The sequence below is a fragment of the Periplaneta americana genome, chromosome 3, assembly GCF_040183065.1.
Source record: "Periplaneta americana isolate PAMFEO1 chromosome 3, P.americana_PAMFEO1_priV1, whole genome shotgun sequence".
NCBI classification, from domain to species: Eukaryota; Metazoa; Arthropoda; class Insecta; order Blattodea; family Blattidae; genus Periplaneta; species Periplaneta americana.
In genome coordinates, this window is record NC_091119.1 from 147,318,434 (window position 1) to 147,331,794 (window position 13,361).

The window sequence follows — 13,361 nt, forward strand, 5'->3', positions numbered from 1 at the left end:
ACCACATTCACGAATGATACCCAAGACACCTGTCGGACTTGGATAACTGTCGCATGTAAAGTGCGCAATGGCCCAAGTAAGCCCTAAACGCAAGTAGGCTATACATTCCGGGTCCGGTTCTCGAGAAACCAAGCCGTCAGTGAGTGAGTGAATGATAATTTATTTATTAGCACTTTTGACTGAGGGCACGCGATAACATAGAGGTGAAGGTTCTAATCTACGAAGTCTATACGTGCTCACATGTCGTTGAAACAGATAATATATCTTTTCGCTGCAAAGGACAAATACGAGAAGTCAAGCGTTTAATAAGATGTGAAACTAAACCCTGTTTTTCTTTCTCCAGGTTGTCATATCAACGCAAGTGGGGGTTGACGGACCTCTACTAGCCATTTCAGACAACATGTTTGTCCACAATAACTCCAAACATGGCCGCCGAGCGAAGCGGCTAGATCCAGCCGAAGGTATGTACTGTACGTGAACAATGAATATGATTCATTTTTATTATTACTAGTATTAATATTGTTATAGTGCATGAAAGAACTCTTAAAATCTCTTTGTTTCAGTCAACCTATTTGAAACACAACAAACCATAAGCACAGAACTTCATAGAATTAAGCCCAGAATTATGTTTTCATGATACTTTGAACATAGTTTTAATTTTCTTGAACACAATGAGATTCTTGTCTTACTTATCCGTACTGATTTTATTTCGTTGATGTGTGTCAGTTATAATAGGCTATTTACAGAGTTATTTAAAAGTTAGTAAAGATTCGTTTTTTCTTCACAGAAACTTGTTTTGTTTCACAATAGTTGCTACGGTAAATGAAATAACAGCAGTTCAAGCTATTCTTGAGTGAGTTAAGATATACATGTTTTTTTATATACATAAATAATGTTTTTCCTCTAAAATGTCAATTGGCCTTATTCAGTGTTACTATGAATATAGCTAATAGAGATTGTTCCAGAGTACTCAGTAAATTCAACCCTAAATGTTTTGATATTTGGACCCCATAGTTTATCGTAATTATTGTGAAACTTATAAAAAATTGTAAGATATTCCGCAGGACATTTCTAAATGTTCTTCATACACTAAGAGATGCTACTAATGATAGAAGACAAAAAGACGACTAGGTGTGAATGTTTTGAAATTGTTTTAAAATTGATTAATTCCCATTTTTATGAACAAACCTGTACTGTTATTTTTTATAAACTTACTCGTACTTGATAACAAAGATAGAGAATTTTCAAATCTTTATTGACTTTTGAATAACTCTATGTATTATATATGGGAATACAATCTATCTTCCTAGAACTTCCAGCTTAAAAGAATAAATATATTTATTTTGAAGTATAACAATTTTAAATTTTACCTCTGAAGGGAAAGATATTATGATTCAAAATACGCCAACAAATGGAAATTAAATATTATAAAATCGTAGCATTACCGACATTATTATAGGAGCTCAAGCGTAAAACGTGGTAACTGACATTTTGGTAAAAAATTAGATATGTAGCGTATAATATGGTATATTACACTCTGCATCAAATGCAGTAGTTAGTTTTCCAACATCTCAACAGATGGCAGAAATAGGGTAAAGGTTGGTAATATTGTTATACTAATAATATTATGATAGTTCTTTTTGAGAATTTTTTACAATTTTACTGAGCGAGAGGAAGGTCGGTTTTTTACGTCAACGTATTAAGGAATGTTCGTGGACAAGTTCCTGCACAAAACCGGTTCTTCTCTCGCTCAGTAAAATTGTAAAAAATTCTCAAAAAGTACTATCATAATATTACCAATCTTTACCCTATACATATTTTACTTTCCTGGTAACTATATAAACTGTTGCATGTATAAATGTTTACCTACCTAGTAACTTGAAAACACTAAAACATCACTTACCATGTTTTACTCCCGAACTCCTCGGAAGTGAGATATGATTAGTTGAAACCTCAACAGAAATGAAATATTTGATATCTGTGAAGTGATACACTAAACTAAACCACACTATAAATGAAAGCATACTATAGTAATTGCAAATTTATGCAATGTACAACAATGTCACCGTAATTAAAACAGGAAACAATGTTGGAAAATATGTAAAGAATGCCGAAAGAAAGAATCTCTAAGCAAATCCGTTCTTACAACCCCAAAGGGCATCCAGATTAGAGAAGCTTCTGAAAGAAATGGAATGAGAGAAGTTGGGGCAAGTTTTAGCCTAATCCATGAAGTGAAGAAGAAGAAGAAAAAGAAGAAGACTCAGGGAGGGTAATATAGTGGGAACACAGTGTGGCATGTTCATAGCACGTAAGAGAATTCTTTACCTCAACTAGAAGACTGCGGATCAAATTTACAAATTGTTTTTTTACACACGCCACGTCATAGTTTATTGACGTTTGCAATTTGCAGCTGGCAGTATTTTAAATAAAGAAAAAACTTGTAATATATTATGGGGAAAATTTCCCCTAAAGAAATTATTCGAACTAAATAAATTAACAGTGTTCATGTGAGGAAAGGGATTGATGCTATTTGAGTCCCGTCAGGTACATACCTGAAATGTTCATTACTAATTGGGTCGAGGGTTAAAATGATACAGCATCAATAGGATTTCGAAATAAATAGGATAAAGTAGGCCTACTGTTGCTACAACTTCGACACGGGACATAACAGTACTTCTCGGCTCGGGATCTAACTAACCAACAATTTTGACAAGGAGAACGAACTAGTAAACTTCGAATCGAAGCTCTGAAAGTGTTTAGCTTACGTTAGAAAGTTTATGCTTAGTTTATAATGTAAGACAATGACAACCAGCGTAGCTCAGTCGGCTTAGGCGCTTGTTTGCTGATCCATAGTTTCGCTAGGGAGTGGGTTCAATTCCCGCTTGGGTTGATTATCTAGTTGGGTTTTTCCGAGGTTTTCTCCAACCGTAAGACCTCATCTCGCCAAATACCATCCCACTCTCACCAATCCCACCGACGCTAAATAACTTAGCAGTTGATACAGGGTCGCTGGCTCTTTACAACTGGCGTCGCGAGTCGGTTAAATTTATATCCTTTATAAATTTGTGCGCCATTATATGCATGGTTGTAGACCAGCGAGATTACGACTCAACATGCTCCCACTCCCCTTCACTAGATGTTTTCCAAATAGTTGTCAAGAGAAAAAAAAGGACAGATTATTTTTTTAAGAAGAAAGAAAATCTAGTTAGTTATTGGACAGTCATGCGTGCGCTCAGCGCGGCGTTTATTTTCGACAGTAGAAGTCAAAGACCGAAATTGCCCACTAAGGTGGCCTAGAATTAATGATCGGGATTCGAACCCTGAGGCTGTTCTCAGTCGGCGTTGGTTCGAGTACCGCTTCTGATGATAGCTGGTTGGTTTGTTTTCAGCTTTTACGCAACTGTAAGACAAATGCCAGACAATTTTATGGTGAATTATCGGAATTATCGCTCCAAAATAGCTATCACAAATTCTACCGACAAAAATATCAGTGCAGTTGATACAACGGCGTTAACCATAACTTTCTTTCGGTTTTCATTTTGACGTAGAACTACGTGTTTTTCCTCACTGGGCATGGGGGGAGGATAATTGCCAATTGACTGTTGCATAAAAATGCAAACCTCGTTCTTATCCTCGTAATTCCCCTTGTTCTCCTTACATTCCACTTGTTTTCCATGTCTTCCGCTTGTCCTCCTTAAATTTCACCTATTTTCATTGCGTGCCTCTTATTATTCATGTAATCATCCTTATTCTCTTTATATTCTCCTTGTTTTTCTCGCCTTCCCCTTCTTCTCTTTGCATTCCATCTATTCTCGTTGTATTCCTCTTGTTTTCCTTGTATTCCATATATTCTTCTATTTCTCTTGCTCTTCCTGCATTTCCCTTGTTCGCCTTATCTTCCCCTTGTTCTCTTGGCCTTTCCATTGTTCTTGTATTCTACCTGTTCTCCTTACATTTCCCAGTTTCTCCTTATATTTTTCTTTTTCTCCTTATAATCCCCTTGCCCTCGTCTTGTTCTCTTGTCTTCTTTTTGTTCTCTCTGTATTCCCTTTATACTCCTTTTTCCACACTTTTACGTAAAGATATGCAGCATAGTAAATCTGTGTACCTGTCGAAGGTGATCGCCTCCAGACGTAGTTTGTACGTAGAAATATGTAACATGGTAAAGTTGTGCACCTGCTATGGCTTCCATCACATTTTTCCTCTCTTTTCTCTTACTTCCAAATCATAGACCAAGTCAATAATTTTGAATAATCTAGTCATTTGATACTTTTATTCGACGGTGTTTGTTGAATTCCCTTCCATACATTAAAATGGAGAACGTTAGCCAAATAGTCCGTCCCTACTCAATATTATGGAGCTCTTTCCAGGAATAAATAATGATAAATATCGAAAGTGAGAGAGAGGGGGTGTAGTTGAGTGAGAGAGAGGGTGTGTGGGTGAGTGTGAGAGGGTGGGTGGGTGGGTGCGGAATGAGATTGTGGGTGGATATTTGGAAGAGTGAAATGGTGGTGGATGTGTGGATAAGTGAGAGGATGGGCGAGTGAGTGAGTGGGTGAGTAAGTGAGTGAGCGAGTGAGTGAGTGGGTGAGTGAGTGAGCGAGTGAGTGATTGAGTAGGTGAGCGAGTGAGCGGGTGAGTGAATAAAAGTTGAGAGAATGGGCAACTTTAAGCGAATGTCTCACTAATTTCGTGCTGGTGCGTGTATTGTTGATATTGTTTAGTCAAGATGAATTAACAAAATATTCATATCAGAAATATATCATGTAAATAATTTGGTACGTTTATGAAGCGATTAGTAGTAGAGTGATAAGAAATCTGACCAAGTAATACACTTCAAACCTTGTTATCTCAGAGAAGACGATGACTGGGCAAGTCCTGTAATTGCAATAGCTATTAAGAATCAAAGTAAAACTAAGTATTCGTTAATATATACAGGGTGATTCATAGCGATTCAAAAGCGCGTAAGGGTCATATTCTATGGAGTATGTAGAACAAAATCAAGTTATCTGAACATAGGTTCGATCTTCAAGGTATAAGAGGTGTCTTGTACAGAATATCATTCTCATCATCTCTAGCTCCTGATACATAATGAACCTGTCTATATGCAGAAGAACTTCCTTCCGTTCCCTCCATACACACCTGGGTTTAAGCTGCAGTCGCATTTATCGCAGTTTGCGACTAGTGCTCAAATTTAATGATGCGTTAACAAATTAATGCTTTTGTGCGAAAATGCTACACTGAAATTGTTTGATTTTAATTTATTATAGCTTGAGAAGTTCAAATCTAAATCTGGTACAAATTATACAAATTATTTATTTTAAAAAATCCTGAAGATTTTGATGGCTGTGACTTAGAATTTGGCAATCATATGCTTACTAGTTCACTCAAACAAAGAAATTATGTGAAATTAACAATTTCTAAGTTCGTACATGTTTTAATTGAAACGTTCAGAACCATAGTGAGCCAAGCGCCATTTACTAAAACCGTAGAAAACAAGTGTTAAAATAAAGTTATTACCATAATTCAATAGAAACATATAGCAAGTAATATAAGAATACACATTAAAACTAAATGATATGTCAATCTTCATTAAACTATGAGCGTACTCCGAATCTCACCGGTGAGCAATCCGATGGCAACACGGTGTTCCGAATTCCACCGATGACGTCATTGATGCTCCACCGGTGTCGCACCGGTGCCATCAACTTGCAGAGGTGATGGCAGTCTCCATCACCCGCCTCAGTGAATCTGATTGGTTCTTGTATAGGGCGGGAATTAGCAGACGGATAACATCGTGCACTGTTGTGTCATGGCGGTGTGTTCTGCTTTAGTTCTGCTGTATTGTTTGTAATGAGCACAACGTAAAAACATTATGTTAATGGCTTATGAGCGAACATGTCAACGGACCCGTTATTACTACCGGTTCAAGAAATAAATTGTTTATGCTATCTTTTCTTTGAACGAGATGGGAGTACGAAAATTTCGCAAAATTTTGCTAGCGTAGCACAGACAACAACTTGTACAGTCGCCATGACAGCCATCGATCCTTCCAGCAGTTGTGTTCCTTATTTCGCTGCAACGTGACGTCATTGATGCCACCGGACCGGTGAGATTCGGAATACGCTGTATGGTTTTCACTTAACTTTAACCTTTCCTTTCTCCGTTTTTAATAAATGACGCTTGGCCCAATATGGCTCTGAACCTTTAAATTGTCACTATAAATGAGAGATTGGGGAAATAGATAAGTTTGCAATATATTTTACTCCCAAAGAAATCATTGATGACAGCAGCTATGATGAAGTTTAGATTAAACAAATACATGAATTGTTATAATCGACAGAATGTAATAATATGAATGAAATATTAAATGAAGCAGTCATTGTTCAAAAAGATACTTAAGAGCGGTTGTTAGAATTTAGATTTTAAAGAGTTTTTGTAATTTTGCAACAATAAACTAGAGGAACAATTTCCACTGATGGAAATTGCAATATACCGGTACTGCAAAATTTCTCTACATACAGTAGATTGTGAAAAAGTGTTTAGTTTTACGAATCTGATAAAACAAAAATTAGAAATCGTCTTACAGTAGACAATGTTAGTGTTTTATTAATGATTCATATTGAAGGCTCATAACGTAAAGACTTTGATTTTTAGGTGCATATCAGATGTGTGTTAAAACAAACAGGCGAATTGAATCGATTATTTGAGAAACCACATAATGTCCGTCAACAGCTAAAGCTATGAACAAATGTGGTTTTTCAAACAACCGATTTAATTCTCATGTAGCCCAAACTGACAGTGACAGTACTCGAAATAATTTTTTTTTAAACAAATGACGCGTGTTCAGATAATATTACATTTTGCGGATTTTGCAAACATGAAGATTTTTATTTGTGCAGTTTTGCTACAATTTTTATTTTTTCAGCTTAACCCTGGTACACCCAATTGTGAAATAGGAGCAACAGTAACAAGGTAAACTGAAAATACTAAGAGTAATCTTTCCTCTCGCCCCAATTTCCATCACTACCTGGATTGCTAGAGATGCAACTTTGAAACCTATTGGTACGATTGAGCAAAGACTGAAATTTAATGTCGAATCAGAAATACAGTGTTTGTCTTGTTATAGCAAATATTTCTTAGTGAGGTGATAATAAAGGACGCAAATATACGTACCATTCTCCGTTGCGTAGTCTGTAACTCGGAGTTAAGACGGTAAGAGAAGTTAGAAACCGGTATATGTGTATTTCTGGAGAGGTGGAAGGGGTGGTGCAAAATATCTTGAAATGTGAAGAGTAGGTACGTCTCTCATGCTATGAGAAACACAAATCATCCTGCAGTGTAGTTGTAGCGGGGCCTCATTGGTATGCTTCCGCCCCATGAGCTGCTGCTTCTGCTTCCATATCAGTGGCGGACTGTCCGATCTTCATATTAGCATTGTATTAGTATTTAACCATTTATACCAGTGGTCTTAGAAGGATTAAACTGACACGGGAAGCTTCAGTAATATTACGTCGAAATAACACTTGAATAGTCGTGCAAGGGGAGCTGCTATGAGGGTAAGATAAAGTACAAAGAAGTAACAGGGGAATTGAGAAAATTCCTACGATTCCGTGTAACGAATGTAGAAGAAATTGAGTAATGGAATTTGGATAAATAAATACAATTTACAGTAAGAATTGGTTTATAGAAGTGTACATTTTTGACGTATTTATACAGGATGAATAGTAAGTAATGTCATTAACTTTAGGGATTATTCTTTGAGATATTTCAAACAAAAAAGTTGAATACAATTTTACTCTTCATTGCTTCCTTCCCAAGATATTCTTTTGTATGAAACCTTTCATAGCGTCTTTCCCAATATGCTCAGTCAGTTTAAGAGAGCACTATATTGTGATGATAATCGATTGAAGGAATTTTAGTTTTGTCCTTTAAATGTGCAGAAATTTGATCCCAGCAAATGTAACATTAAACAATGATTTGCAGAACAGAAAGTTAAATTTGTTCGGATCAATATTTGTGCACATTTAAAGGATAAAACTAGAATTATTTAATAGTACATTATGCAACGAGCCTATAATGAAGGTAATTAAGAAGTGAGTATGGATATTTATGAAACGACCGCAAGCGAGTTTCATAATTTTCATACGAGCTTCTTAATTACCATTATAGGCGAGTTTCATACGACTTTTTATGCTCGACCATATTTCTAACTTGATATTATTAATTTTATTGTATCTGACCTGGAGCAATGTCCCGTATGTTGTGAGATATGCGCAGACGCGAAAGTATTGATTTTTTCCGAGGAACAGATGTGCACATTGACCTTGCTAGGCCATAAGAACCTACAGAGATAACATTGAAATAAAATTAGACATTGAAAAACGAGATGACAAATTGAATTTATTTGAATATTATTTACAATTAACGCTAATTATTATAGTAACAGAACATAACCTTCTGCGACAGTATTGGATTTCCAGCCTCCGTGACTTTTCGCTAATTCTCTTTTGATTGCATATCCGAGAATAATCGATACTTGCGGTTTTATAACGGTAGAAAGCTGACCTGTCATTGGCTGAACAGTTGTAACCTGAGTCGTCATTGGCTGAAAGACCTGACCTTTAATGAGTAGATGTACTTTAATGACATGCATTAAAGGTCTGCTACCAGGTGTATAATTACTACATTTCGGCATGGTCGAGCATAAATAATTTATTATCATAGTACGATGCTCTCTAAAATTGACTGATCATATTGGGAATTCAATCAATAGTTTTCCCAAACCACGATATGAAATGTTTAATATAAAACAACTTTTTATCTCGAGAAGAAAGCAAAAACGAGCAAAATTATATTGAACTTTTTTGATTGAAATATTTCAAAGAATAACACCCTGAAAATAATAACATTACTTACGGTTCACTTTGTATAATGATCGTCGTTCGTTATTTTCTTTTGCCGCTGCTTTTGTCTAGCTGTGCCATTTTAATTTTCTTCTTGCTTCACTTTCTTTCACTTTATATACCCAGGTAGGCTATTTACGCGTGTATGTTGCACGGACCTGTTTTCTGCCCATGCCAAAGCACAAATATATATATATATATATATATATATATATATAATTATTATTTTAATATATGCAATCCCCTATCGATTATAATAAACTTTTCTAAGCAGGTTATGAGTTTCCTGTACAAAATATCGAATCCATTATCCTCAATTGATCAACTTAAAAAAAAATAATAATCCCGAATGCAATATCACGAATCCATTTCCCGAATACTGCTATCCCGAATGCACACCGTTAGATTTTAATATTTTGATATATTCAATCTCTGCTTGAGCTGTTTCTCTGTTTGGTGTAAATGAGTGTGGTGACGGTGACTGGGTGTCGCCTTTTATGACAAAATTATCCGCTCATCTTTCGGTGATCGCATGAGCCTTACACACTTCTTGACTAAGTTCTTGACAATCCCAATAAACCTTACTTCCAGGTCCGCTTCTACTTTTGTAAATTGGAGAGGTTACAGCAACTGTTTGATTATGCGGTTGACGTGATTATGTTAGGAGAAAATACAAAAACGATTAGGAAAAACACGAGAATTTTACTTAAAGCAAGTAATGAGATAGGTTTGGAAGTAAATCCCGAAAATATGAAGTATATGATCATAACTTGTGACCAGAACATAATACGAAATGGAAATGTAAAAATTGGAAATTTATCCTTTGAAAAAGTGAAAAAATTCAAATACTTTGGAGCATGAGTAATTAACAAATATAAATGACACTCGACAGGAAATTAAACATAGAATAAATATGAGAAATACCTGCTATTATTCTGCCGAGAAGACTTTGTCAACCAGTCTACTTTCAAAAAAACTGAAAATTAGAATTTTTAAAACAGTTATAGGCATATTACCGATTGTTCTGTATGGTTGTAAAACTTGGACTCTCACTTCGAGAGAGGAACAGAGGTTAAGAGTATTCGAGAATAAAGTGCTTAGAAAAATATTTGGGACTAAGAGGGATGAAATTACAGGAGACTGGAGAAAGTTACACAACGCAGAACTGCACGCATTTTATTCTTCACATAACATAATTAGAAACATTAAATCCAGAAACGCATATAGAGTGTTAGAAGGCCTGAGGGAAAAAGACCTTTGGGAAGGCCGAGACGTAGATGTGAGGGTAATATTAAAATGAATTTGAGGGATTTGGGATACGATACTAGGGACTGGATTAATCTTGCTCAAGATATCAACCGTTGGCTGGCTTATATGAAGGTGGTAATGAACTTCTGCGTTCTTTAAAAGCCATTTATAAGTTAATAAGTAAGTGTAGACCTATATAATACATATATATCGATTATAGAATAGCTACAATTTGTAGTTTCGTATCCATCTTCTAATTTTTGATGGTGTAGATAAACGAAATGTGGTTTCCAAGTAATGAAACAAAATCTGTTACAATTATTATCCTCTTTTCACTCTTATAATAAACTTCTTTTGACAAATTTCAGGAAAAATATCTATGCATTCATGTTATAGGACATTTGAGAAATTGGACGGAGGAAAAAGGATTTAGGAAAGTGGATTCCGAAAAATGATCTTTCGAGCTTTTGGATTCCAGAAAATGATCAATCGGGCTTTTGGATTCCGAAAATGATCAATCGGGCTTTTGGATTCCGGAAAGTGAACAATCGGGCTTTTAGATTCCGGAAATTAATCGGCTGCGGACTCTCCTTGTGTATAGGAATAGACTTGTTCACACCGTTGAGTTTGTCCTTGACCATTTCATTATTATTATTATTATTATTATTGTTATCATCATCATTATCATTAATCGCCCTGAGTGACATAGTTGGTATTGCGCTGGCCTTCTGTGCCCAAGGTTGCGGGTTCGATCCCGCCTGAGGTCGGTGGAATTTAAGTGTGCTTAAATGCGACAGGCTCATGTCACAAGATTTACTGGCATGTAAAAGAACTTCTGCGAGACAAAATTCCGGCACACCGGTGACGTTGATATAACCTCGACAATTACGAGCATCGTTAAATAAACCATTTTTTTCATCATCATCATAAACAGCATCCTGCCAAGTTTCAGGCCATAAGTCCTGTTACAATTCTACATAACATTTTTTACGCTAGCGTTTTGCAGATCTTCTTCCTCTTGGTGTATACATGTAAACAGGTTTGAGGATCCTATGTGAAATCATTATTTGTAGGTGGGATTTCAAATTTTTTTGATACTGGTGGATGTATTTTGGAACTGATTCAGCTGTGAGTTCATATAAAATATCAATATTCCTTTTTAGATCTTGCTTAGTATAGGCCATACCTGCACAAACAGCGCTCAACGAGCGCGCGCGCTCCTTCGGAGCGGGAGAGCCGTGTTTACCGCTCGCCGAAACGGAGAGGAAGATACGTCAGAATGACATAGACTTGCTATAGATATCTAGTGGAGTGCAGTATGTAGGCCTATTCTCAGTAACTGTTTCACGTTGCTTACCTACTGCTACAGTACGGTAGGGAGGAATCTAAAAGACGGAACGTAACATTTAACATTTAACTATTTACAGCTCGAACTTATTGATCTTCAATGTGACCTAAGGGCTAAAGATCGTTTGAATAATACTACTAGCCTGGTTGAATTTCACAAGATTAAACATTGGCAATAATATCCACGACTACACAGGCTGGCTGTGAAAATGATTGCTTTGTTTGACTCAACATTTATATGTGTGAGCAACTGTTTTCTATAATCAACTTTAACAAAGGCAGACATCGAACATCTATTCTGTAACTGATGTTTCATTACGATCAGTAGGCTACTGTTCCTTTCAGCTGTCAACAGCATAAAACCTCGTTTTGATGTACTGATAAATATAAATATAACAAAATGATATTGTACATTTTGGTAGCTATAGAATTTCTATTATTTCTCTAAAATAAATATTTCTTTATTAATTAATAATAGTCCAGGATACTTTTGCAAACACTGAACGGGAATTCATAAACACTCGTAATAGTACTTCCTTTCGTGTATATTTTGTACGAGATCACCCCTTCTTCCAATCTACACTTATACAGAGCGCAGCTAATATCTGCATTCCGCTCATGAGCTGTGAGCGCAAACCTTGTGTAGGCCTGGTATAGGCTATCCCGCTGTTAAGAGCATGAACCGCATTTCATAGGTAGTTATTCTACTCTCATCGTTTTTCTTTAATGTCCATGATTCCTTGCGATATATTTTACGACGGGCTGTGCTAAGCTGTTATGCAGACATATTGTAATGTTCTTTCGAACAAACGTAATCTCAGAACTGTATTAATGATTATTAATTATTTTGGGTGCTATTAATAGACATTTCGCTAGCCCGCGCTACGAGCGTGCTAAACTAGCCCCGGCTATCGACTGATTACTTGCGCAGGATTCATATATCATATCGCTAACACTGGTTTATAAATAAGAAAAACATTAGTTCGCTGATCATCCACCGGAAGCCCGCGCTAAGAATGTCTATGAATACGCCCCATTATGTTTAATATTATTATGGCTGTTATTCTATTGTGTGCAATGATTTTCTTGCGGACGGATGAAAGCCAATATTATTATTATTATTATTATTATTATTATTATTATTATTATTATTATTATTATTATTATTATTATTATTGTGATGAATTTGCACATGGTGCGTAGGTCTAATGCTATTGTGTTGTTTTGAAATATAAATGTTTCAACATACAATTGAAGGCAAAAGCAAACAAAATCCGGACAATAGAGCTCCCATTAATTGACAAAAATTTTTATTTCACTTATTTTCACCGACTCAGGGCCTTAATTATAGAAAATTTAATCCTAAAAACAGAAATAGATACGTTTTTTTTTTTGGAAAACACGGATTAAAAATGATTTTTAACACGCTAGCGTAGTTTGAATGCATAAAACTCGGAATGGCATCAATGAATAGTATATAAACGAGGAAAGCAGAGATTCTTTCGTTATAACAATCACACTGCTGATGCTGCTGTCATCATTATAAAACTGCATCGGCTCTACACGCATTCTCAATCGAAATCTTGAAATATTAAAACAAATGAAGCGATGACCGCACAACTCTGTTTCCCAGCACTCAGCCCGGCTCAATCACTAAACCATGCCATGCAGTTGTCGAAATTAATAATTTTGAACAAAAATACCACCAGAATATTTTTATTCTATAGCAACGTGCGGCCGAATGGTTTAATCTCTCTCAACAGCTCACCACCTTCCTGTGTTTGTGCCATTTTAAACTTTAAAATGTGACAATCCCACGACCGTTTCCAATAAAATGCACATTATAATTCATACCCACTC

At 35.9% G+C, this 13,361-nt stretch overlaps 1 protein-coding gene across 3 annotated transcripts in view; it reads left to right on the top strand.

The window, feature by feature from the left end:
* The window catches only part of kn (EBF transcription factor knot), an 872,483-nt gene that overhangs the window by 751,844 nt on the left and 107,278 nt on the right, over positions 1 to 13,361 (top strand). For all 3 annotated transcript variants that reach the window (XM_069821751.1, XM_069821752.1, XM_069821753.1), the window contains exon 8: positions 344 to 461. In XM_069821751.1, coding sequence (XP_069677852.1) covers positions 344 to 461 — 118 coding nt within the window. The remainder of the gene's footprint in view (positions 1 to 343; positions 462 to 13,361) is intronic.